This window comes from Pristis pectinata, chromosome 4, assembly GCF_009764475.1.
Source record: "Pristis pectinata isolate sPriPec2 chromosome 4, sPriPec2.1.pri, whole genome shotgun sequence".
Lineage (NCBI taxonomy): Eukaryota > Metazoa > Chordata > Chondrichthyes > Rhinopristiformes > Pristidae > Pristis > Pristis pectinata.
This window is the reverse complement of record NC_067408.1, coordinates 72070340-72098254: the sequence shown is the minus strand read 5'-3', so window position 1 is coordinate 72098254 and position 27915 is coordinate 72070340. Positions and strand designations below refer to the sequence as shown.

Below are 27915 nucleotides of genomic sequence, written 5' to 3'. Positions count from 1 at the left end.
TATGTGAGTTGATGATGTACAACCTGAGGGAATCACATGGAATTTCAGTAAGTGGGATATTGATTAATGATAGGTTAATACAGTGTGCATGATTTGAGTGGAGTGTTGATTTCTTTGGCATTCCTCCTTTCATTTTGTACTAATCTATCCATGAAATATCACAATTCGACTGCTTCAAAACTAACTCTCATCCATAATTTGACGATAGAATGCACTTAGATGTTGTGCAACCCTCACACAAGTTTTCTTTATGAAAACTCCCTTTTCATGTCTCCTTTGCTATTCATTTCTGTTGATCTGAAATCCACTTAGAGGCTTCAAGTGCAGTTGGTTTTCTTGTAAATCAGCAGACACCATTTGTCTAGTTTAGATTCAGCAAGAAACTAACTGTCAGAAGAAACATAAATTATCAGAACATCTTAAAAAAATCATAACAATGCCAACAAGAATTAAAAACAGTAGGCAGTACTTAAAATATAAAACTAAAATTGAAAGATAATAGAAAAAAGGACTTAAAGGTTTTGACTCTTCAAGAACTCCATGGTTATGAACACTTTCTAATGTGGGAAGATCATAATAGACAAGCTTCTGGTTCATCAGCTACTATTATGTTCTAATACCACTTGATTTACAGAAGCTCTCTCCCACAATAATCCTCTAAAATGTGCAGATACCAAGATATGTAGTTTTCTTTTAATAGTTCAGTATCCTAATATAAAGCTTAGTGTACAAACCAGTGATGTTGCTGGAAAATTAAATTACTTGATGGAAAGTGAACTGGGCACACTGATAACTGCATTCAAATTTACCTAAGATATTTCAGTTGTGTGAGATGTTATGCTAGAATGGATATTTATCATTTCAACTATTGTACCAACAAATATCCTGTAACAGGATCAATGTTACTTTGTAGAAAATTTTATTTTCAAAAACATATTTTGTATTAACAACAAATGTGCCCTGTCTGGGCACATTATGGCCCTCAGAACTCACCACTGAATCAAATCATTTCAGAGAACCAGACTTTCCAGTTTGTGCCAGCACTGGCCAATTCTGAGGTGAGGTTATCAACTTGTAACATTAACTTTTTTTGTCTTCTTTGCACAGATGGAATCAGCACTAGATCATCTGTAGAGGGAAATGGACAGTCACTGTTTCCCCCTGCTGATGCTGCCTGACTTGCTGAGTTCTTCCACAGATTGTTTGTTGCTCCAGATTCCAGCATCTGCAGTCTTTTGTGTCGCCTGGTATCAACACTCACTGTGTCCTTCAAATTCTCTTGGTTTCCACCCCATCACAGACAATTCTCTTTGTTCTCTCCACCTTTCCCCTTTCTCTGAAAATTAAATGGTGCTTGTTCCTAGTTCTGAAGGTCATGGCCTGAAATGTTAACCCTGTTTCTTATTCCACAGATGCTGCTTTATCTATTGAATATTCCCAGTATATTCTATTTTCATTCTTGATTTTGTTTGGGATCCTTGTCACCTTTATAGTTCTGATACTTTTGGAATGTATTCTACATCTAATTCTGGAAAGATGTATTAGACCTATCCTTTATTGCACAAAAGGCAACAGCGTCACACTGTTAAAGTGTTCATTGTAAACATTAATTCTGGCCAAGATTCAATTTTATTCTGCATTACACTACAATTAACGTGACAGAAAATACACTAGATCAATCAGCAAGACAAGAAAGTACACATTTGAAGAATCAAAACCTGCCTTCTGTATTTTGCCCAATCTGGTGTGTATTTTACATTTTTACAGTTTTTCTGTTGTAAATTTTCAATTTATCCTCTTCAAGATACAAAAAAAATCCTGTCCTTTATTACATTTGAATTTGTTTGTTGTCTTCTTTGCATTTTGGGTTCTCCCCCCCCCCATAAAAAGCACAACAAACTCCCAGCTGATACACCTAAGCTAACCGTTGTAAGGCTTTCCATTTTCAAGATTAGCAACTGAAATCACTACAGTTCAACTTTGATACAGAAAAGGCACTTAAATGACATCTAATCATTCACTTTTGACTGATAGTTCACCTGATTCAGAAAGATAGGACCTTCACCTCATTGTCAAATTTAGTATGCTAAGGGTCACCATTATAGATTTTTTTTGTCCCTGGAGAAACTAATTCAAAGTATACAGGTTTTAAACTTGAGCAAAACTCAGAATCAGAATTAGGTTTATTATCAGTCTTATATGATATGAAATATGTTGTTTTGCAGCAGCAGTACAGTGCAAAGACATAAAATTACGAGAAATTACAAAATAAATAAATAGTGCAAAAACAGAATAACAAGGTAGTGTTCATGGGTTCATGGACCATTCAGAAATCTGATGGCAGAGGGGAAGAAGCTGTTTCTAAATCACTGAATGTGGGTTTTCAGGCTCCTGTACCTCATCACTGATGGTAGTAATGAGAGGATGTCCCTGATGGTGAGGGTTCTTAGTGATGGATGCCGCCTTCTTGAAGCATTGCCTCTTGAAGATGTCCTTATTGGTGGGGAGGGTTGTGCCTGTGATGGAGCTGGCTGAGTCTACAACCCTCTGCAGCCTCTTGCAATCCTGGGTATTGGAGGCTTCACATCAGTCTGTGATGCAACCAGTTAGAATGCTCTCCATCGTATATCTATAGAAATTTGCAAGAATCTTTGGTGACTCAATTCCTTGGTCTTGCTGACATTGAGTGCAAGGTTGTTGTTTGACACCACTCAACCAGCCAATCTATCTCACTCCTGTGCGCCTCCTCGTTGCCACCTGAGATCTTACCAACAACAGTGGTGTTATCTGCAAATTTATAGATGGTGCTTGAGCTGTGCTTAGCCACACAGTCATGGGTGTCGAGGGAGTAGAGCAGCGGGCTAAGCTCACATCTTTGAGGTGTGCCTGTGTTGATTGTCAGCAATGAGGTGATGTTATTACCAATCCATACCTATTGTGGTCTCCCAATGAGGAAGTCAAGGATCCAGTTGCAGAGGGGAGGACAGAGGCCCAGGTTTAGAAACTTGGTAATTAATACTGAGGAGACAATGGTGTTGAACACTGAGCTGTTATTGATAAACAGCAGCCTGATATATGTTTTGCTGTTGTCTAGCTATTCCAAAGCAGAGTGGAGAGCCAGTGAGATTGCGTCCACTGTAGACCTGTTGCGGCTGTTGGCGAATTGCAGTGGGTCCAAGTCCTTGCTCAGGCAGGAGTTAATTCTAGACGTAACCAACCTCTTGAAGCATTTCATTATGTGAGTGCTACCGCGTGATAGCTGTTGAGGCAGCTCACCCTGCTCTTGTTGGGCACCAGTACGATTACTGCCCTTTTGAAGCAGGACGGAACCTCAGACTGCAGCAGTGAGGGGTTGAAGATGTCCTTGAACACTCCACCCCGTTGGTTGGCACAGGTTTTCAACACCCGGCCAGTTACACCATCGGGACCTGATGCTTTGAGAGGGTTCACCCTCTTGAAGGATGTTCTGACATTGGCTTCTGAGACAGAGATCACAAGGTCGCCAGATGCTGTGGGGATTTGCACAGGTGTAGTGTTATTCTCCCTACCAAAGCCTGCATAAAAGGCGTTGAGCTCATCGGGGAGTGAAGCATCACTGCCATTTATATTGTTAGGTTTCGCCTTAAAGGAAGTAAATGGCCTGTAAATCCTGCCACAGCTGTTGTGCATCCGATTGTGTCTCTAACTTCACACAGGATTGCCTTTTCACTCTCACAATGGCCTTCCGTAAGTCATACCTGGACTTCTTGTAGAATTCTGGATCGCCAATCTTGAACACCATGGATCTAGCCCTCAGCAGACTGTGAGTCTCCTGGTTCATCCAGGGCTTCTGGTTTGGGAAAACTCAGTATGTCCTCAAAGGCACACACTCATCCACATAGGTCTTGATGAAGTCGGTGACGGCTATGGCATATTTATTCAAATCTGAAGATGAATCCCTGAATAGTTTAAACTAGAATTGTTGGGGGGTGGGATCCGAAATGGAGAGACTGGGGAAGAGGTGTTTGGCTGTCAAATAGAGAAAACTTGTAGTCGGTACGAGAGGAAGGATAGGCAGATGATAGAGAAGGGACGTGCTCAGACAGACGGTTTGAGATGTGACTATTTTAATGCAAGGAGTATGGTGAACAAGGCGGATGAGCTTAGAGCTTGGATAAATACTTGGAGCTACAATGTGGTGGCCATTACAGAAACTTGGATGGCTCAGGGACGGGAATGGTTACTTCAAGTGCCGGGTTTTAGATGTTTCAGAAAGGACAGGGTGGGAGGCAAAAGAGGTGGGGAGTAGCACTGTTGATCAGAGATAGTGACATGGCTGCAGAAAAGGTGGACGTCATGGAGGGACTGTCTACGGAATCTCTGTGGGTGGAGGTTAGGAACAGGAAGGGGTCAATAACTTTACTGGGTGTTTTTTTTTATATATAGACCACCCAATAGTAACAGGGATTTCGAGGAGCAGATAGGGAAGCAGATCTTAGAAAGGTGTGATAATAACAGAGTTGTTGTGATGGGAGATTTTAATTTCCCAAATATCGATTGGCATCTTCATACAGTGAGGAGTTTAGATGGGGTGGAGTTTGTTAAGTGTGTTCAGGAAGGATTCTTGACACAATATGTAGATAAGCCTACAAGAGGAGAGGCTGTGCTTGATTTGGTATTGGGAAATGAACCTGGTCAGGTGTCAGATCTCTCAGTGGGAGAGCATTTTGGAGATGGTGATCATAATTCTATCCCCTTTATGATAGCATTGGAGAGAGATAGGAACAGACAGACTAGAAAGGCGTTTAGTTGGAGTAAAGGGAATTATGAGGCTCTCAGGCAGGAAATTGGAAGATTAAATTGGGAACAAATGTTCTCAGGGAAAAGTACTGAAGAAATGTGGCAAATATTCAGGGGATATTTGTGTGGAGTTCTGCATAGGCATGTTCCAATGAGACAGGGAAGTTACAATAGGATACAAGAACTGTGGTGTACAAAGGCTATAATAAATCTAGTCAAAAGGAAAAGAAAAGCTTACAAAAGGTTCAGAGAGCTAGGTAATGTTAGAGATCTGGAAGAGTATAAAGCTAACAGGAAGGAGCTTAAGAAGGAAATTAGGAGAGCCAGAATGAGCCATGAAAAGCCTTGGCGGGCCAGGATTAAGGAAAACCCAAGGCATTCTACAAGTATGTGAAGAGTAAGAGGATAAGATGTGAAAGAATAGGACCTATCAAGTGTAACAGTGGGAAAGTGTGTATGGATCCGGAGGAAATAGCGGAGGTACTTAATGAATACTTTACTTCAGTATTCACTATGGAAAAGGATCTTAGTGATTGTAGTGATGACTTGCAGCAGACTGAAAAGCTTTAGCATGTAGATATTAAGAAAGAGGAGGTGCTTTTGGAAAGCATCAAGTTGGATAAGTCGCTGGGATCAGATGAGATGTACCCCAGGCTGCTGTGGGAGGCGAGGGAGGAGATTGCAGAGCCTCTGATGATGACCTTTGCATCTTTAATGGAGACGGGGAGAGGTTCCAGAGGATTGGAGGGTTGCGGATGTTGTTCCCTTATTCAAGAAAGGGAGTAGAGATAGCCCGGGAAATTATAGACCGGTGAGTCTTACTTCAGTGGTTGGTAAGCTGATGGAGAAGATCCTGAGAGGCAAGATTTATGAACATTTGGAGAGGTATATGATTAGGAATAGTCAGCATGGCTTTGTCAAGGGCAGGTCCTGCCTTATGAGCCTGACTGAATTTTTTGAGGATGTAACTAAACACATCGATGAAGGGAGAGCAGTAGGTGTAGTGTATATGGATTTCAGCAAGGCATTTGATAAGGTACCCCATGCAAGGCTTATTGAGAAAGTAAGGAGGCATGGGATCCAAGGGAACATTGCATTGTGAATCCAGAACTGGCTGGCCCACAGAAGGCAAAGAGTGTTTGTTGAAGTGTTGTATTCTGCATGAAGGTTGGTGACCAGTGATGTACCTCAGGGATCTGTTCTGGGACCCTTACTCTTTGTGATTTTTATAAATGACCCGGATGAGGAAGTGGAGGGATGGGTTAGTAAGTTTGCGGATGGCACAAAGGTTGGAGGTGTTGTGGATAGTGTGGAAGGTTGTCAGAGGTTACAGCGGGACATAGTAGGATGCAAAGCTGGGCTGAGAAGTGGCAGATGCAGTTCAACCCAGATAAGTGTGAAGTGGTTCATTTTGGTAGGTCAAATATGATGGCAGAGTATAGTATTAATGGTAGGACTCTAGGCAGTGTGGAGGATCAGAGGGATCTTGGGGTCCGAGTCCATAGGACACTCAAAGCGGCTGCGCAGGTTGACTCTGTGGTTAAGAGGCATATGGTGTATTGTCCTTCATCAACTTGGAATTGAATTTAGGAGCTGAGAGGTAATGCTGCAGCTATAATAGGACCCTGGTCAGACCCCACTTGGAGTACTGTGCTCAGTCTGGTCACCTCACTACAGGAAGGATGTGGAAACCATAGAAAGGGTGCAGAGGAGACTTACAAGGATGCTGCCTGGATTGCAGTGCATGCCTTATGACAGCAGGTTGAAGGAACTCGGCCTTTTCTCCTTGGAGCGACGGAGGATGAAGGGGGACCTGATAGAGGTATATAAGATGATGAGAGGCATTGATCGGGTAGATAGTCAGAGGCTTTTTCCTAGGGCTGAAATGGTTGCCACAAAAGGACATAGGTTTAAGGTGCTGGGGAGTAGGTACAGGGGAGATGTCGGGGTAAGTTTTTTTACTCAAGAGTGGTGAGTGAATGGAATGGGCTACCGGCAACGGTGGTGGAGGCGGATACGATAGGGTCTTTTAAGAGACTTCTGGATAGGTACATGGAGCTGAGAAAAATAAAGGGCTATGGGTCTCCAAGGTAGGGACATGTTTGGCACGGCTTTGTGGGCCGAAGGGCCTGAATTGTGCTGTAGGTTTCTATGTTCTAGTTCTAATATGGTCCAGTCCACCGATTCAAACAGTCCTGTAAATGCTCCTCCGCCTCCCTTGACCATATCTTCGCAGTCCTCACTGTTGGTGCTGTGGTCCTCAGTCTCTGCCTAAATGCCGGGAGTAGAAGTACAGCCAGGTGATCAGACTTGCCAAAGTATGGACACGGAATGGCACAATAAGCGTTTTTGTTTCTTAACAAGAAAAAAAACTGGTGTTAAACCAAAACAAAACAAGTTTAAAACTGTTTCTTTAATACAGTATTACTTTCTTCAAGTTTGGACAAATACATAATTGGCATTTGTTCTTTATTTCCCACAATGCTGGTTTTAAATCTAAAACAAAAAAGATTGCTGGAAGTTATTTATGTGACTAGCATGATGCTTATCATTTTCCTGATTGTGATGGAGGAGATTAACCTGGGAACATTGTGTTATAAAGGAAAGCTTGATAGGTCACTTGGAGCCAGACTGCCTCCAGAAATTTACCCTGTAAACAAGCAAGAATGATTTATTTTGAGCTTTCTCATTCATTGACTCTATTAGAGAGGCTCCCTTTAATGGTAGTTACAATTAAGAACTCATTGCTCAAACTACTTGCACAAACCCACATTTTAATATGTAGAGGTGGTCTATGATAAAACAATATTACATTACTAAAAGTATTACTTTTCAAATAAAATCCACAATTTCCATCACCTCAGCTAATTAATTTTTAATGTTGACATTTTTAACCAAGGCTAAATCATTGCAGGAAATATTAGTATGTGGTAATGCTGCTTAAGCATCTCTGCAGGAATTTTTAATCATTCTTTTCAGTGACAATGAAGTACATGCTACTAGTTCTTTCTATGAATATAGGTGAGAATAGTTTCCCTTGCCCATTGCAAATAATCTTTTATATAAAAAATGTTGCAGCTGTCTGAAGATTTTCTATTTGTAGAAAGTGCAATGAATAAAAATTCTCCCTAATTATGTCTTCTAATTGCAGAGTTGGAATTAAAATAAACTGCTGAACACTTTCTGTGTTCAACCCTTTCTTCAAATTATTGAACTTCGGGGGTGATGGTTCCTTCCAGGTAATTTCAGCTATACAACAAAATTAAGAGAGATTAAGTGAAGAATTCTCTAACATACTAGGAATTGAGAAGCATTGTTGACATTGAGGTAACCTACTCCCTGTACCAACACAAAATGTTATAGTCAATTTTATTCTTTAAGCAATCCAAGTGTGAAAAGATTTCTTTGTGCTGTAATCCAATGCAGAATAAATTGTGCTCAAACATTTCCATGGCAATGAAACTATCTGCTTAGGAGCGCATGCCCATTCATCTCTCAAGCTGTGTCTTCACACTTTGCAGAATGGTGCTGGTCAGTGACCACTTACATACATTTAAATCCTTAGATCACTTGCATCACAATGCAGGATATGAGGTCAACATTCTTTTCCGATATTACTTTTTAAAAGCAGCTGCTTTCGCTTGTTTTCCTTCAACTACATTCCCTGCACGAAAGTTATAAGAAATTCTGTTTCAGCAGTGCCTCATTTGAAAATGTGCAAATATGTCCAGTTAATATTCCGTCTACTTTCTCTCAGCTTGCCTGTAAGTGAACATACATTCTCTCAATGTCCTTTGCAAATACAGGAATTTGTAACACGTAATATGAAATAGATTACCCGATATCCAAGGCAATTACATTATTTATACTTCTACTTTCATGTTGCTGTCTCCCAGTGTCCATTGCCAGCAAACAACTGCCCCCAGAGCTGAATGTTTTTTATCTCCACTTTTGTCATCACTAGATTCTTCCAATGCTTGATTCCAAATGTTTTCATTTTCCTCATGCACATTCTACTACTGCAATTCATCCAAAGTGCTGCTGGTGCACCCACGTAAAGGTAGTTCTTCCATTATCTAATTATTGCCAGGCTCCATAAACTCCTCATATAAACATAAATCAACTTCTTTTTATCACAGTTATATGTCAATGCAGCCTTGATCCACCCTACCTTGGTGGTAGGCACTTTCTTCACATCTCTTCTTGAGCCCTTCATCTCTCTCAATGGTCTATTCCTTGTTCTTTTATATCCACCTTTCACGAAGCAAGCTTTCAGTGATTTTGTTCCAGCACTTCCCAACACCATCTTACCCATATTTTACCTTCTCTTATGATTGCATCAATTTTCAATTAAATTATTGTAAATGATTTGGGAGCATTGAAAACTATAGAAAGGATGCAGCGATTAAGTTCTATCTCAAGTGATAGTGTAGGGAGATGAGCCAAGATTAGGAAAGGCTAAGTTTTACAAGCCTGGTAAAATAAACAAATAGACCATAATGTTCTTCTGGATGTTGACCTACTGACCTTGATAACATTGCTGGGTTAGTGCAGAATTAGAGGCTTTCATAGAAAAACATCTTAGTTGGTAATAATAAAAGATACAATGTTTACTAAGACATAAATGAGGATCATAAAGTAAAAACTGTGCTAAAAATTCAATGTAGAAATAACTGGCTACACAAAATCAGTAAGTTTTTATAAGAGCATGCCATCAAAACTTAAGAGGAATTACAGGCCAATATTTTGGCTGCTTTTTATCACACTGTCTATCAAAAGAGAGTTGCATTGCAGTTTCCATTCCTTGGATTTTAGCAGCACCATCTCCATATAATCTCTTCATCTCAACCATTCTCCTTTCACCAGGCCTTTCTGCAGGTGGCTGGATTGTCCTCCCTGAAGCATTGTGAAAATCCCGGTCGGCCAACACATAGGTCATCTGCTGTTCGGCATCAAACTGCTGTTGTCGCTCTGCGGACGTAGAGAAGAGCTCCAGTTAGCATTATGAAGCATAAATATCAATGCTGATTTCCAGCTTCCGAGACAAAGAAAGCAACAGTGAAGATATTTGTCAAAATGGACCTGTTTCAAAAGGCTCACATCTGAAGTTCAGAAGCAATGTAGTGGTATTGTACTATTAGTTGAAACAGTACACAAGCTATCACTCTCTACTAGAGCTAGAGATCCTCTGTGAACCAGTGAGGCCAAATATTTCTGTGCTGTTCATGCTATGTATTTTCACTCAACTGTAATGACAGAAAATAGAAAGTGCAAGACAAAGCCTCCAACATTCCAAACAATTCCATAAGCCTAATTACACCTATAAATTTTTTTCTTAAGAAAACCAACCGTAAAAGCAAAAGCAATTGATCTTGGAGGTGAGAATGCTTTATCACTTTATCATATATACACTGTGGTAAAATATTCATATGGCAATTTACAGGAACAAACTGAAGTTCAACCCCACTATCTGATTAAAACAGATTAAAGTACTTAGGAGTGTTAACTATGGTACATGGCAAATGTCACCTGCAGTGAGAAAAATTATATTGATCATATTGGCACAATATGGTGTTGTGCCGTTATGAATGTGCCAAATTAGAAAAAGCAGTTCAATTTATTTTGTATTTTTACTTTGCGGGTAATTTCTATGGTCTGGTACAGGCAACTAAATCATTAACAGCTGGGTCTAGCTTGTGGAGGGAGGGGCTCTTATTGCTATAATTGGCATTACAGAAAATCAAAAATAGTACTGTATGTTGTTTAGAGAAAACAATAGTTTTATGATACTACATATTGTAAAAATAAATCAATGTAATAAGATAATCCACTAGTAGACTGCAGGAGAACAGTTAAGACAAACTATCCCCTCCCCAACCACCACCTTAACATTCTACTATCTGATACAACTAGTGATCTCTTCCAGTGTGATATCTGTAGAATGAATTTCATACTTTGCAGCATTTAAAATGCTTTATTAGTATGGAAATTCAACACATCACAAAATAATGAAACAGAAACTTATGACAAAGGTGGAGGTCATTTGGCCCATCATGTCCATGATGGCTAAAAATAGAGCTACATACTAACTTCCTTTCCCAACCCTCAGTTTAGTTCACAAAGTGCTCGTCCAGCTTTTTAAACTATGGTCAGGGTTTCTCCTTTACAGGTAGCAAGTTTCAGACACTCACCACTTCTTGGATAAAAGCATTTTTTACTCACTTCTCCTCTAACCCTTCAACTTATTACCTTAAATTTATGTCTCCAGTTAATGACGGCTCTAGAAAGAATAGGTCTTTCCTGTGCACCTTATATTACCTGATATGGACGCAAAAATCCATTCTTGGTGCTTCACCTGCAATTCTACAACATTCTGATTAACTTGAAAAAAATTAGCAAATTGCTACGTGTTCAAACCAGCATCTACGGAGGGAAATAAACAGATGAGGTTTTGGGTTGAGACCCTTCTTCAGTCCTGATGAAGAGTCTTGACCCAAAACGTTGACCGTTTATTTCCCTCCATAGATGGTGCCTGACCTGCTGAGTTCCTCCAGCATTTTGAGTGTGTTGCTCCAGATTCCAGCATCTGCAGAATCTCTTGTGTCACTGAACCATTAGACTGTATTTTGCAAGATATTAGACACAATAATAAATTAATGGGAGGTGTTATTTAGCTGAAGATTTTCGTTAAACGCTGCCAGTAATTCCATGAGGTACTAGAGCAGATGAATTGAAAGCCTGTATTAAAGCATCATATATTTTGGAAAATGTTAAACGATTACACTTGAAAACCAATATCAAGCACAGTTGACAGGCTATCCATCTACAGGAGCATTTGCATTGAATTTACTCAAATGATGAAATGGGAAAATTAAACAAGAAGACTCAACAGGAATGATTTAGATGAAAAACATGAGCAGAACTGTTATATCTCTTTATGATTTGATGCAAGCTGTTTTCCCAATGCCACACAAAACTATTTGAATCACCAATGGTTGTGTGAAAGAGCAATTTTAGCACCAAAAAATGATGCTGTGCAAGCCATGAATAAAAACCTTCTTTTGACGATTCCCAGACAACCTGCACAATATAAATCTATTGACAGTGTGACAGACATTGATGAGGCTGTAGATTTTTCTGCTGAATTTTTAAATTCAATGGTCAGCTATATGTTGGTTGCTCTAGAGCTGGAAATAAAAATAATCCATATATTTTTTACACCAGATTCAAAAGAAATATTGTATATTCTGAGGCACTTCAACATTGAAATCAAGTAAACTTACACATTGTGCATGGGTACCTACCTACTTAAAGAGAACTACATTAAATATAATTTTTGTAGATATATTTATTTTCAGTGTGAAGGTTTTCATTGTAACTTTAGTGAAACAGCATAATTTTATCCCACTAATTATTTTATTCATGGAATCATTATATTTTTAAGCTAATTTTATTTCATTTACAAGGATTGTTATAAAACCCAATTGCATGAAAATAAATACAAAACAACACAACTTCCAGCATAATAACCTGAGCAATGCCGGTCTAGCAGCTGATGAATAAATAAGTTTGAAAGGATTAAATAAATGTCACTTACACAGGTCCTTTCACCTTAGTATGTTTCAAAGCTCTTTTTAGCCAATTAAGTATATTCAACATACAGACAGTGTCCCAATCATTAGTTTCACAACCCTGTACTGTTTGTTTAAACAAATTATCTTTCTCTCTTTGTTACAGTAACCCTTGTGGCAGTACTGGAATGAAAAATGTGCTGGCATGCCAGAAATACATCAGGGACTGACCATTTCGCAAAACCAGCTTTGTTGAAAATGGAACTGTAATCTTCAATGTTTTCCACTAAGTAATACCTACAAGACTATAGAGATTTTAGAAAGTCTAAGTTGGGGTTGTTACTGGCAACCACACAAGCAAAAAATTTACCAATATTAACTCAAGGGGGGGGGGGGGGTAGGGGGGGGAAGTGGGGGAGAACAAAGCCACAATCCAATGAATGTGAGTATAAGTGTTAACCATTCCCTTCAAATCAGTGGTGCATCAGTCACTTTTATTTTGCCATTGACACAGCTGTCGGCATCATAGATCAGAATGCAAGCTGTAAGATTTGATTTAAACCAGCTGACACTGCAATGTCATTTGTTAGTTCCAATCTGTCATTACTTTCATTATGTATATACTAACAAAACACACTTAGACTTAGAAAAGCCAATTGATAATTATACCATCAATTCAAATTTTCCATGGGTAATAACCACGACAAACAAAATTTATCTGAAAGTAAACATACAATGCTGTAATTAACAGAAACTGGTAGAATTGATGGTATTCCCATGGTAGTATATCCTATTCCACTGTATGTAAACCAGAAAACCCTGATAACCAATGGCATTTACCAAATAAGAAACTAAAGTTTTGCATGAGCAATAATTCCTTCCCAATTAAACAATGGGAAGACCAAAGCCATCATCTTCACTTCCCATCATAATCCCCATAAGCTTACCACTGATTCCACCTCCCCTCCACTGCATCAGGCTGAACTAGACTCTTCAGAACTCAGCATTTCATATGACCTGACTCTTTATCGTTTTCAACCCATTGACCATTGACCCCACTTCTATTTCTGTTAAATTTCCCACCTCCACCCTACCTAGTCATGTATGCTGCTGAAATCCTCTTCCACATCATAGCCTCCAGACCCAATTACTCAATGCTCTCTTACTGACATTCTAATCTTCTCAAACGTCTGCCTGCCTATTTTATTTCTTATCCCCCATGGAATGCTCCTTTCCAATCATGCTGACCTGCCTAAGCCCCTACTCCAGCACCTCCAGTCTTAAATTCCCATTATAATGCTCAAGTTCCTTCCCTGATGGCGTGTACTCCTCTAAATCAGTATCCTCTTTAAGCCCTACTTTCTCCAATAATTCTTCCATCTCCTTGCTCCAACATTGAAGTCTGTTCCTTAGCTCTTTCAATCCCTTTGCCCTACCTCAAACATGCAAACTCTTCACTTCCTTTAAGAATGTCTAAACATTTAATTCATTGACAAAATCATTATTGACCATCCAACATCCCTTTTATCTCTTTGTCTGTCTTTGTCGGATTTTGGCTTCACTAATACCTCATTCAGTTTTTCAGTAGTAAGAGGTGCTCTATCCATGTTATCATTTGGATGTTTGATTCATGATGTGTTTATTTTAACTGAGCTTTCAGTGAGAAGGGAGAGAATAACATACCCAGCTCTGATACTGGAAAGCAGAGGACTGTGAGGAAGAAATAGCATCTCACTTGGTTATATGCAGCCATGTACTCCATCACTGGCTCAGATGGAGGCACTCTAGCCTTTAGGTCAGAAGGCTGTGGGTTCAAGCACCACACTCTGAGACTTGGGCACATAAGGCTAATAGCTTTGGTGCAGAATTGAAGGAGTATATTTCCCGAGTCCAAAGTTTGCAATTTTAATAACATCATGAAGAGAACCTCATATTTTCCTACTTTTCAGTTCATAATAATGAAACACTTGAAGCCTGGAGCAAGTAGCCAGAAGTGAACAGATGGCACGTCTAAGCCTCAAAGGTAAATTCGCAGGGATGAAGCTAATCAAGGGTCCAGCTGTTGCAAAGAGCATTTTAATCCTTTGAAGCATACGACTTTTTTTTATATACATACAACACATCTGTAGTGAGTCGACTGAAATTTTTTTAAACAGAATTCCCTACTGAAAAATTCTGGATTTTGTCCATTCCCCTCCTCTCTTGAAATTAATGCTTCATCTAGGCCTATAGTGCTGATGTCATCACCAGAGCCCAGTATTTCAAGCAAGTGACCACTCTTTATGTTCACAGTTGCACAGTGTACAACAACCCAAATATGTGACAATATGGGGACATCATAGCTAAGTCTTTACCAGCATTTGCACTTTCCAGAACGGATTGCAATCTGACCATGATTCTAGCGGTTACCTTTTAAATCCACAAGAGCCAAGGATCAGTGTTTTATTTTGCTTGCAACTGCAAAGGGTTAAAATCTCAAAGGAAAGACTTCTCAGTTTGTTTATTGAAAAAGTCTTGCGTAAAAAATGTTTAAGTAATAGTTCTGCATGAGTGGAATGTCACATGGCACAAATGCTCTCAGTTCTAGGAAAACTGGCAATTTTGCCCAGAAGACACAGAACAGCTTATTAAAACAATGGAAAATGATGGCACTTTTGTGTTGTGTCATGTTCTTCCATGTACATTAATGGAATAAAGAGAGGGTGCTTTACTCTGCATTTCAGCTTGCTACATCTGACCTAGAGTTCTTTTAACAATCCATGCCTGTAATTTGGAAAGTATTCACTTCCCACTGCTAGCATTGTCACCTTAAAAAAAGAATATCAGACAATTACACCCTCAGAAGGTGGAGTTACTGCGCCTGTTCATGAAATTAACAATAATGATAGTCATTAACCCACGTCATTTTAACTACATAAGTTAACTGCTTCAAAATACAGATCAAGCCAGTTAATATTATCAGCACTCAAAAGCGTGTTCCAAAATTTCTGTCTAAATAAGGAGGACATCACTAGCAGGAAACAAAAGGCTTTTTAAAAAAATTTGGCACACACTAGATATCAACTCCCACTACCTAACATGTCCTTTCTTCTGAAGCCTAGATTTGAATGCAGCCCATGCGTGTTGATGTCTTTTTTTGTTTACTGGATGCAAATTTCCAAAATAAAATAATCGAATAACCAGTCTCGAGTGGTCATTAGTCCAGAACAAAGAACTGCCTTTAATTCAGCAATATCTATCCGTGTTACCCAGTTGACAACAAGGAACTTTGCTGGAGCTAGAGTCAGTGCAGAAAGCTTAGACCCTATATGTGGATGCTTAGGCTCCAATTCCCAAAACTGATGCTCTGTTCCTTTACAAATTATATGGAAATTTATACAGCAACCCAGGCAATACTTAAACTTTTGGATTTTGTTAGAATGCATGTTTTTTTCTCATGCTTAACAATTATTCGCTAATGTGTATTTTATTTTTACAAGGTAGAAATGGCTAGAAGACAAAATTAGTTTTTTTTTGTTAAATTTTGGAGCATTTAGTACATGTTGAATAATTCACATTATTTACAAAAAGATTGGACAAGTGATTCATTATTTTTCCAATACAACCTTTTCATTGCTTCCTAGGACAAGTTGTCAGCACATTTCCACAATTACTCAAGAATTATTAGAGCAAACAAACACAACAAAGTTAAAAGTCAAAACTGGCTTTTGTGTCTGACCTATGGAGAGGCAACAAATGTTAGCTAGGACAGAGTTGGAATACTCCAAATGATCTCTGTGTGTCTGACTTAAAAGAATAGTGAGGAAAACAGCCAGGCCTCACAAACCTGTGAGCCTCACTGGAGATGTACATTTGATTATGATGCTTTCACAGTCGAACAGCCACAAACATTCAACATCAAAGGCTGCAGATTGGAGTGGCATGAGGAAAAAATACCCATGATGGATTTTCATTTTAAAAAAGCAATTCCGTGTAGATGAAATCATATTATCTTTAAGGACTAATGCCCTCAAGAACTCAGAAATTCATAGGTTAAAAACTAAAATAGATGTGACATCTTTGCACCTGTTGAGAGAGCAGCAATAACAAACAACATAGTAGAGAAAATCAGATACTGAATTATCATCTGTAAAAAGAGATGGAAAATGACAACACAAATTTGTGCATCATTAATTACCCCAAGTAGGAATTTAATTACTCCAAACAGGGAAGCAATCATAGCTTTGTTTCTTTGTATTACTAACCAAGTGTAAAATCTGCACTGGGGTCATGCCAATAGGACAAATTGTTTTTTGTTCAGATGTAAAGACATAATACAATGGTTAGGGGAATTAGAATATTTGTATGTCAACAAAAGGAATTAATTTATTCTTCAGGTAATCTTTGTAACACTATGAAGTTGGCAAATGTGAACATTAAAATAATAATTACTCTTTCCGTCCTAATTTCACACAATTGTGAAGCACAGAATTCCTGTCAATGCCAATTATTTTCAACTATTTCAGACATACTACATACTACAACAATTCTTTGTACTATAATGTTAATCAATACAGAAATGAATGGGTTTAGATTTGTTATTTTCATAAATCTTGGTTCCTATTCCACTTTCTCTCTTCATCTCCACAAACATCCTTTTGGGAATGGAGTTTTCTGCATTATGCATTTTTACTTTAAACCCCGAATGATTTCAATCCAATTAGAATTACAGATCCAGCGCATTTCATACTTTCTTACAGCAATGTTAAACCTTCTAATTTAGCAACCAGTAATTTGGAAGATTAATTCAAATTTAAATTATAGCAGGCCTGGCCAAGGTTAAAATTTATTCAGCAATAATATTGCTTGTTGCCATATATATATATATGTATTTTTAGATTGACGCACTATAAAAGATAGTCACTTTCTTCACTATAATGTAAACCAGATGGTCAGTTATGTAAAAAATGTTAACAGATGTTAGAAAAGACCTATTTCATAAAGGGCTAGATAATTTTGAGACTTTACCCTTGTAGTCCCCAACTTTGCCACTTAGTTTTACTGGGATTATGCTTTTAGGGAGCTGATAAGAATAAAATTTGCAGAGGAACCGGAGTTTCCATTCTTTCTCTAACTGATGACTGCAATATTAGATCTTCCTCTGGAAATGAATACAATGAAGGTTTCAATTATCTCAACAATCCAGTCTTTTCCAATATTTCTTTCTCTTTGAGAATTCCCTTTCTCTGGTCTGGATGGGCACAGGGAGATTAGTAAATGATTAACTGGTGATCGAGGATTGAGGAAGTAAAGATTCCTTCTTGTTCTTTCTGGGACCATTGCGGCACACAAGTTCAATGCTGTTTATGCATCTGTTTTCCTTAAATAATCTCCGGTGACACCTATTGAGAGACAAATTTACTGCAGAATGTAAAGCCACCACTGCATTCTGATTGTTGAAAAATGCTGCCCTCTTGTGTGGCAAAATTATAAAGAACCGGGCTTTACACCTTAGTAAAGTTCTGTTTTGGCCAATAGTTCAGAAACAGAAATTATATTCAAAGAGCCACAAGTTTTAGTCTTTCACATTCTCATTGATGTTCTCAATGTGATTAAAACTATAGCACAAATAAAAAGAACTGGAAATCTGTCCCATTATAACTTTGATGAAAGGGTCCTGATGAAGGGTCTCAACCTGAAATGTCGACTGTTCATTTCCCTCCATAGATGCTGAATCTATGGAGGGAAATGAACAGTTGATATTCGAGTTCCTCCAGCTCCTTTGTGTGTTGCTCCAAATTTCCAGCATCTGCAGTCTCCTGGGTCTCCATAACTCTGATCCAATCATTTTCTTGCAATTCAGATTTTTTCTTTCCCATTCTTTTTCACTCTTCCCACATCATTTCCCTTCCTCAGTCCCCCTTCTTATTTCCATTCACCGCCTGATCAAACCCCTCCCTTAGAATTATCAGCAGTAACAATGTTCTATGAAAATACAAAGCTTGGCGATAGAAGGTAAGCTAAGAAAATGCAGAGGCTGGAAATAGACAAGGACGTGTATGCCATAAGATGGACCACAGTATAGAAAGAAAAAAAACATAAGGTTTCATACAAAGAAATGAAACACAGATTTTTTTTAAATTGCAAGAACCTTGTAAATGTTGGTGCACAGATGGATCTTGAGATGCAGGCATTAAACATACAGGAACAGAAAGCAATTAGAAAGTGTTGGATTCGACTATTTTAATTAGTTTTTTTTAACATGTACAGTATAGTGTTTAATTAACCTCAAGTGGCTGCACAAGGAATGGCCGCTTACTAAGTTATTGGTTCGTCCATCAGGTGAATATGTATTGTTTCATTGGTTGGTTTTGGCCACAAGTATTTAATAGGTTTCCTGACTGGACTTTTGTTAGCTAAGGAGCACCTCTTATCTCAGGTATAAATGGTGTCACTTTTTGTTAATCACTCTCTTGCTCTCTCCCCCGCCCCTGGCCCGAGCTCATCTTTAGTTCCTTTTGTCTCGGTTCATCTCCCAGTAGTTAAGCTTGTGCCATGTGTTCTGTGACTGCTTCTTTGTTTTAAACTTTTCCAATAAAACTTTGTGAAGCACCAAGTTGTTTTCAACCCATTCCTGGACTCCTGAAAGAACCCGTGGATTCAAAAATAACCGGATCCGACAAAAGGCAACTCCTACACTGATTTTATTGCAAAGGAGTTAAGAATTCAAGAATAAGGAAGTCTTGCTGTTATTGTACAAATTAATGAGCCCACACCTGGATTTTTTCTTTCCTCATCTCAGGACAGTCTACTTTCCTATGACCATCAAGTTCTTCAACTAACCTGCACAACCCTAATCCTACCTTAACAATGGAACACTATGGACCACCTCTTGCACTACCACGGACTTGTCTTTGTGTTTTTCTTAACTAATGCCTTGTTTTGCAGTCCTTTTTCTCTTCACTGTCTTGTATAATTTATATTCTGTGTGTTGTCTGAACCTGCGTGCCTGTGATGCTGCTGCAAGCAAGATTTTCATTGTACCTGTATCTCACTGTACTTGTGCACATGACAATAAATTCAGCTTGACTTGACCGTTAGCATTGTGAGCAGGAACCTTTCCACATATGCTGTATTAGATAGTACTGCCTATGAAAAACCATTTCTCTTTCCACAAATACTGCCTGACCTGCTGAGTTTTTCCCCATAATTTTCTGTTATTTTATTATTTTTTATGTTCTTATCCCAGAAATTCAGTTTTACAGCAGTGGAACAAAATGATCTGCACCAATTTATGTTCTGCATGAGCTTCCTCTGACCCTGTATCAACTCACTTTAATAGCATATCCTTTGACCTTTTCTCCCTCGTAACAACCTAGCTTCACCTTGCACATAAATATGCTTTACCCAACAACTAATCCATGTAGTGGCAAGTTCCACATTCTAATCAGTAGCTTAATTTCTCCTGCAAAGCATGGCTTAGAGTTGTGTTCACAGATACATCATCACTCCTGTTTTTTACCTCTCTATACATGTTCTAATTAATCTAATCAGTCAATCAGGTGGAGTAAAGATTACCTTTTTAAATCTACATCTTGAATAAAGGTTGCACCAGGTATGGGAGTAAAGATCTAACATACTTTGAAAGGAGCATCATAAGGCCAAAAAGACCTTTTTTGGTTATCTTCTTCCATTCCTATACAGATGAAATTGGCAATATTGGCTTTGTTTTTTGGGGGAATTTACTTATGTAGTTTTTTCCTTTTCAATTTCCTTCTTCAGCTTTCAGTTACTTCATTCATGCTACTTTACAGTTAGAAATTAAGAGGGAAGGCAGATTATACTCTGAAACAACTGGCACTAGAATTTTAATTCTTTCCTTTTTGGACAATGCCTGATATTACCCCAAAACGGTAGAGCTGAGATTGTTGTCTTGCTTTGTGATGCAGTCTGATGGAGCTTAAAAACAATGCTGGAAACTGTTAATTTTACAGCACACATGGAATCCGAGAACTATTTTATGCAGTCACTTATTTAGGCCATAGTTGCCTCTAAAGTAATTACAGAGTTTAGATTTTGTCAACATTTTACATGGCCTCAGCTTTGTTACTGAACTGTTTTTCTTACATATTTTTAAATGGTGGAAGAGTTGACATAAAACAGTCTAAATAGAAGTACTTAATGCCAGATATATCTTTCATAGGCACTTTTTTTGTGAGCTTTCTTTGAACAATGAAAAGCTCCTCCGTAGGGCTCAGCAGGCAAATTCTTTTTTGAGTGTCAAATAACTGATTATAAATTATCAGCACAGTGACCCTAAATTAACAGCATAGTGCATCTACTACATAGTGTATATGGTCTTATTACACACTGATCAGAAAGAAATCATTTGTTAAATAGTGAAATTCCATTGGAAACAAAATAAAAAATAACTATGTCAAAAGCAAAAGTATAATTGGAAGCGGAAAAAGAATAAGAAACAGGGAAGCAGACACAAAAGTCAATGTCATGGAGCTACATTGCAAAAAAGAAAAATCTGCAAAAGCACTGACACTTACTTAACTCCTCTCTGTGCTTTTCTGTTTGTTCGAAATACTGACGCAATTCTTCAGTTATTTCCACATTGCTGACATCACATTCTAATTCATTCTCTGTGTCACTTTCCTCTTCTGTGTCAGAATTTATATCAGTTTCATCCTCTAAATTTTCCTCTTCATTATCTGAGCTGCACGGGCACTGCTGCCATTTGCTTTGACTGGGATCATCTTGCCAAGCATGTCTTGAAGAATAGCACGATGAACCATGATCCCAGTCAGTAAAGCGAATTGCTGTAGATTCTGTGTTATACCAGGGTGAATTCTCAAATGATCTGACTGCCTTGCGATAAGCCCTTTTATGTTTCTGCAGCCATCCCATAGCTTGTTGGTAATGCTGCCAAAATCTAGAATACATTCTATGGTTATACCATATGTCCGATGATTGTCTCATTCCGACACCCTGTTTGAAAAAAGCACAAGAACAAAATTATTTTCTTCCTTTTTTTTCTCCAATAGCTCCTTCTCTCTGCTGAAGGCATTACTTTACGCTGCAGAACAAGTGCTGTCCCCAAGCGATTAGTGTTCAAATATATGGTCAGACACTAGCACATGTAATAAATGCAGGAAATGCAGGATAAACTCAGTGATCACTCTTCTATTGTCTGAAAATTTTATATTTTTGTTTTAGTGAATGTCTGCAGCCTACCTCACTGCTGTCCTAGCCTAACCTAGCATAATTCAGGGTTCAAAGCTGGCCTTAGCTAGATTCATTTGTATCTTTTATGATGTTTTTTATAATTTCTTGATGAGGCAAAAAAGAAATGGAGTAATAAAACAGGGGTACTAGTGATTTTTTTTACATTAATGACAAAATCAGTTTTACCCCCCCCCCCCCAGTCATGTGAATAAACTTATTAGGGTGGGTGAACTCACAAAAAATTATTGTGACCATATGGCGCTAAGAAAAACATTCTCAACAAGCTTTTGAGGTTAGGCACCACCTATTTTTGTTAAATATAGCATAAACATTGAAATACATCACACTTTCAACAATGATGCAATTGCTATACACATTTGTAATTTTAAAGAACAAAAAATGATCTGAAATCAGACATTTTCAACAGAACAAGATGGTCACACAGTATTGTCCAAATCTTGAGGGAAGATGCTGACAACTCTATGTTTACTGTTGGACCTGGCCTGGGTATAGCCACTACATTTATTTGAATGGACAGAATGATTCTGAGGAACAAAGGTAAGTATTATGTAATTTACATTTTTTAATCGATTGAGTTTAGTTAAATATTTCAATTGTTTTAAAGCATTTTAGTTTTTTTAGTAGCTTCTTGCGAGACCTGATGCAGGGTTTCAAGCCGAAACGTCAACAATTTCTTTCCTCCCACAGATGCTGCATGACTCGCTGAGTTCCTCCAGCACATTGTTTGGTGCGTTTTTAAAAATTGTAACTGTTTTATTGATTTTTAATATCTTTGAACATTTTTGAATGTCAGAGGCATTCAAAGTTTTTGACAGCCAGATGTACCTTTGCTGACTTTCAAAACTTTTTCAGCCAGTTTGTAGCTGGGCCTCAACATCACAGCATTACGTCTTGTAAGACCTATGTGCAAGCTTACCACAAGGGATCAGGCCATCTTTGGAGTGCAATTAGGCAGCAAGTTCTGGCCTACTACTGATTTAGATAGGAACTGAATGCCAGCATACTTTCTGTGTATTTTTAGTTTTTGTTTTAATTATTTATGGATGAACAAGGACAGTCAGCCCACTGTGACCAAAAAAGCCTTATATCCATCACAGAGGATATTAAGACACTGCAACTGAATATAGCTAGATTTAGAGAGTGGCCGAAGGATTGGGAAATATATGGGAAGATGTGAGGATATGCACTTTGATGAGAGGAATCTAAAAACAGACTATTATCTACATGGAGAAAGATTGCAGATGAGCGAAGTACAGACATCTTGGTGTTCCTGTGCATGAATCACAAAAAGTTAGCAGGCAGATGCAACAAATGGTTAGGGAGACAAATAGCATATTGCCCTTCATTGCAAGCAGATTGGAGATTAGAAATAGGGGGATATTGTTGCATTTAGGGCACTGGTGAGGCCACATCTGGAGTACTATTTACCATCTTATTTAAGAAACAATATACTGGCATTGGAGGCAGTCCAAAAAATATCCACTAGGCTAATTCCTGGAATGATAGGGTTGTCCTATCATGAGCAGCTAAAGAAATTAGATCTATATTCTTTGGAGTTTAGGAGTACAAGGGGTAACCTTATTGAAACATAAGATACTTAGGGGGCAGGACAAGAATAGATGTCAGATGTTTCCATGAGTGGGAGAATCTTGAATGAGGGACATAGCTACAAAATTAGGGGTTGGTCATTTAAAACTGAAGTGTGTGGGAACTTCTCAAAGAGGGCGGTGAACCTCTGGAATTCTTTAGCTCACAGGATGTGCAGGCTTGATCATTGGGGGTACTTAAAGGAAGTAGATTTTTTTTTAAAGATCAGGGAATTGAGGGGCATGGGGAACTGGCACAGAAGAGGGAGGTGAGACCAGGGGAAGATCAGCCATGTCATACATTGAATGGCGGGCAGCCTTGAGGGGTCAAGTGGTCTCCTCCTACTCTTGCAACCTATTTTGTTACGTTCTCTCAGCATTAGTGAAACCATTAAATATAGTACAAAGTATTTTACTCTCCATCTTGCCCACACAGTACCTGACCTCAAATGCTTCACAATGGAAAGTATTCTATTTACTGTCACTTTGACCAGTACAATTTGCAGATACACAATAAATTTAGATTTGGTGCCAAAATAATTAATGAAAAAAAGCAAAGGTAGTGCAGCATTAGTCAATGGTTTTCTTTTTAAAAAACTTAGTCCCTAAAAATGAATTCTCCCAGAGTGGTAAGAGAATAATTAGCTGCAACAGCTTTAATAAGGTTATTTTATATTATTTATACATAAATCCAGATCCAAATTTGAAGATGAATATAATTGAACTTTGTTCAATATAAATTTTGATTTTTTTCTTTTAGTATTGCCTTTTAACAGGAAGGATGAATTTTAAATTTTTCTAATAATTCTGGTAGCTCATTGAAACCACTGTTACTGGATTATGAGCCTCACATTTACTTTGTATGTGCACTTTGTACTAGTCAAAGTGACAGTGAATAAAATACTTTTGACATCCATTGACATAAAGCATTTGAGGTCAGGTACTGTGGGCAAAATTGAGAGGAACATTTTTTGTATCCTCAAATAGTATTTTAAGGCCAAACACAACTCAAAAAAACATGATTCCCTTCTTTTATGCAAGTCAGAATTTGTTAAATAAGATTAAGGAAAACAAGTTTAAACTATGCTCATGGCCACCTTTAAATACTTAATTATTTGGATAAAATTGCCCAAAGCTCATTTGACACAGCTGCTTTGTATGCAGCTCTGACTAGATTTTTACTCACGTCTCTGGTGTGCTCATTCACCGTCACTCAATTCCTACTCATTCCTTAAGGAGACATATTCTCAAAAGAAGACCAAACATCTGAGCTTTATTTTTTATTTTTAAAGGTTTCCCAATCCCATTGGTATTACTTCAGTGCAAGATGTTTAACTCATGCATTTCATTATCCCTGCTGAATATCATCTTAAGTATTTTTCCTGTAAGATGTTTACTTCTACATAAAATAATGGAACTCAGGATTCATCACAGAAACTAATGAGGCTTCATTTGAGATAAGATGTTCAGTGGCTCTTTCAAGTTGCAAGGAATTATATTTATGATTGTTTCTGTAATGGATTTGTTGTCATTTGTTAATGAGTCTGACACACTGAAAAAAAGTAACAATTCAGATGATAAAGTTATCAGAGCTTATTGGAATACTCATATTATCAGACCCAGTAATAGTTCCCTCCAGATTTTACTATATGTGCAATTCACCTTAATTAATCTTTAATTTTTTTGTTTCACGTGAGCTTCCCCTCACCATAATTTATTTAATCTTAACATTCCTTTCATTTCTTTCTTATGCCTATCCAACTTCTCTTAATGTGCATCTACTATTTTCCTCAACTGCTCTTGCAGTAGCAAGCTTCATGTTCTTTATGTTTCCTTACAACATAGACTCAGTGGGCTGAATGACCACCTATGCTGGCTCTGAGAGCATTCCCATTCCCCCACTTAATTCCCTGCAACTTATTCTCTCTCACATGCCTATCAACTCCCCTGATTCTCCTACCACCAACCCATACTAGGGGTAACCTACCAACTAGGACATCTTAGGAATGCGAGAGGAAATGGAGAGAGAATGTGCTAACTTCATACAGGTGGCACCCTAAGTCAGGATTGTACTTCGATTGGTGGAATGGTGTGGTAGCACCATTAATTACTGTGTCACTATGCCGCTCCAGTTCTGACCACTCTTTTGATCAAGAAATGTTTTTCAAAGTTTGCTCATGCTAATAAGCCTTATATTATCTTAAAGAAATTATCAGGTTGCCCCCTTGCCCTTTTCTTTTTCCAGAAAAGAGACCAATATGTTCAACCTTTCCTGATCAGTATATTCTCTCAGTTCCCATATCATTTTTAATCCTTGCACCTTCTCCAGTGTCTCTTAAAAGTGGTGTTGAGGCCATGATCAGATCAAACATGATCTTGAATGACAGAGCAGCCTCGAGAGGCTATATGGCCTTCTCGTAAACTTATTTGTTATGTTCTTTTGTTGAGTATTTCCAACATTCAGTATAATTTAGATTAGCAATATTTTGCTCTTTGTCTGTTCAAGCAACGAAGATGTTCCAGATCCTTTGATACCCTTAAATAAAACAAAACTGTCAGTCTCAACTCAGAAAATCCCAAAATATTCACACTTTTTTCTTGGGGAAGAGAAAAATAAAATCCCAGTTTCCCATGACACTTGATTAAAATGTGCTTGCAATTTTCACTTCTGAATGTCCTTACTTTTATATGGTGCTCCAGAGACACAAGAGAACACCTTATATTTCTTGAGCCTTTCAGATCCTGTCCGATTTTATTTATTGCTCATAGGATGTGGACATCATTAGCTAAATCAATATTTATTGTCCAATCCTAATTGCTCCTGTCATAGTTAGCCCAGATTAGGTAAGAATAACAGATTTTCTTCCCTTAAGGATATTAGTGAAGCAGATAGGTTTTTATGAAAATACAGCAGTTTCAATCATCATGACTGATATAAGTTTTAACATGTGGTCCAGTCCTCTGGATCCTAATCCAGAAATATTACACTACTATAGCCCAAACAAGTGACTACAGGTTAGCTGTGTTGAAGAATCAAGCCAGGTAGGGGAGGGGGAGGGGTGGAGTTGGGAGACAGAGGCAGGTGGATGATAGATGGAGGCAGACAAAGAAAAGGGGCAGATGCAGCCAGTAGAGAGCCATTCACCTCTCCTCTAATGGTTTCCAACGTCACCTTACTTACTTATCAGATTCCAGCACTGGTAGCCTTTGTGTTCCTGCTTATCACCGTCTCCACCTTCACCCTCCCCTATCCCCACCTAGCTCCCTCTACCCCTTTTCTCCTACCTACCATCCACCTCCCTCTGCCATACATGACTCAATCTATCATCCTTCACTCCTTCTCGGTCCACCAATCACCCAATGACTCTTGTCTTACCATTCCCCCTCTTCTCTTTATACTTACTAATTTCCCTGTCCACCCTTAGTCTTGATGTAAGGTTTCCACCTAAAAATTCAACAATTCCTCACCCCTGCCCAGGTGCTTCTCAACCCACTGAGTTCCTCCAGCAGATTGTTTGCTAAGCCAAAATGATGACAGGTAGAACTGACTAGTTCTGATACAGGCAGAAAGAGTGGAATGGGGAATTAGAATGGTAGGTCATCAAAAGGTCAGGGTCACTCCAGGAGACTGAAAGGAGCTGCTCTGCAAAGCAAACACCTAATCTGCTTTTGGTTTTTCCAAAATAGAAACTACACTGCGAATACTGAATGCAGCACACTACATTGGAAGAAATGCAAGTGAATCACCTGTAGGGTCCTTTTAGGGTTAGGGATTGTGGGAGGAGAACAGATTGAGGAACAGGTGTTGCATCTCCTGCAATTGCACGGGGTTTGGAGTCACAACTTTCTGTCTCAGATGAGGGTACAATCCACTGAACCATACTGTGGGTAACAGTTTCACCCTGGTCAATCCTACTACCTTGGATTTCTGCTGAGAGTGAGACCCAACAATTGTGAGTGTATCTGCAGACTATAACTCTGCAACCTTTAACTTCAGAGGTAAACCGCCTCCGATATACCCGCAACTCACAGAGGGTGCAGAGGAGGAGTACAGACAGACCCGCTAATTTTAATGCCAGCATGTCCCAGACAGCGCGCAAACCTTACAGCACACGTTACCTGACAACCACTACCCGCCGCCATCGTAGATCCCGCGAGTGAAATTCGCACATGCGCGGAACGTAGGCGCGCTGCCGCGCTCGTCCATGAGTGGGGGGCAGGGCGGGTGCGCTCGTCCATGAGTGGGGGCGGGGGCGCGCACACGGTTACCGGATCACGTGGCTGGAGACGGCGAGTGGAGGCGGCGCTGTACAGTCGCCATTTTGGTAAAGGACTTTCGGTTGAAGTTCGTGGTCAATCAGCGCCAAAGATGTTCAAAATAGCCGGTTGGGGTTATAATCGACAACCCAGGTTGCCTGTGGTGTCCTAGGAAGTTACAGTTAAAGTATGCAGCGGATTGTCCGGGACTGTAGTCAGCAGTACAGGCCTCCAGTGGCAACGCAGGAGGTTGGAATCAACAGCTTGGGCTTTCGAAATGGGGAAGGGGTTATGGTCCACAGCCAAAGAACTCCTTGCTGTGTGTAGGTTTTATTATGAGATACAGTAGCGTAGCAGGCAGTTAACAGGACCAGCAGCCAGAGTTCTAGCCCATTGAAAACTAGAAACAAACTGCAGATCCTGGAAATCTGACGTAAAATCAGAAAATGCTGGACGCACAGCAGGTCAGGCAGCATTTGCAGAAAGGG

The 27915-nt window shown here is 38.9% G+C and overlaps 1 protein-coding gene across 1 annotated transcript; it reads right to left on the bottom strand.

Moving 5' to 3' along the window:
- Window positions 1-7531: 7531 nt before the first annotated feature.
- Window positions 7532-27338, bottom strand: gemin8 (gem (nuclear organelle) associated protein 8). Its single transcript, XM_052014335.1, has 3 exons — window positions 27290-27338; window positions 20888-21326; window positions 7532-9750 (listed from the first exon to the last, which is right to left on the bottom strand). The coding sequence occupies exons 1-3, from the start codon at window positions 27311-27313 to the stop codon at window positions 9494-9496; spliced, it is 720 nt and encodes a 239-aa protein (XP_051870295.1). The 5' UTR covers window positions 27314-27338; the 3' UTR covers window positions 7532-9493.
- Window positions 27339-27915: the final 577 nt, after the last annotated feature.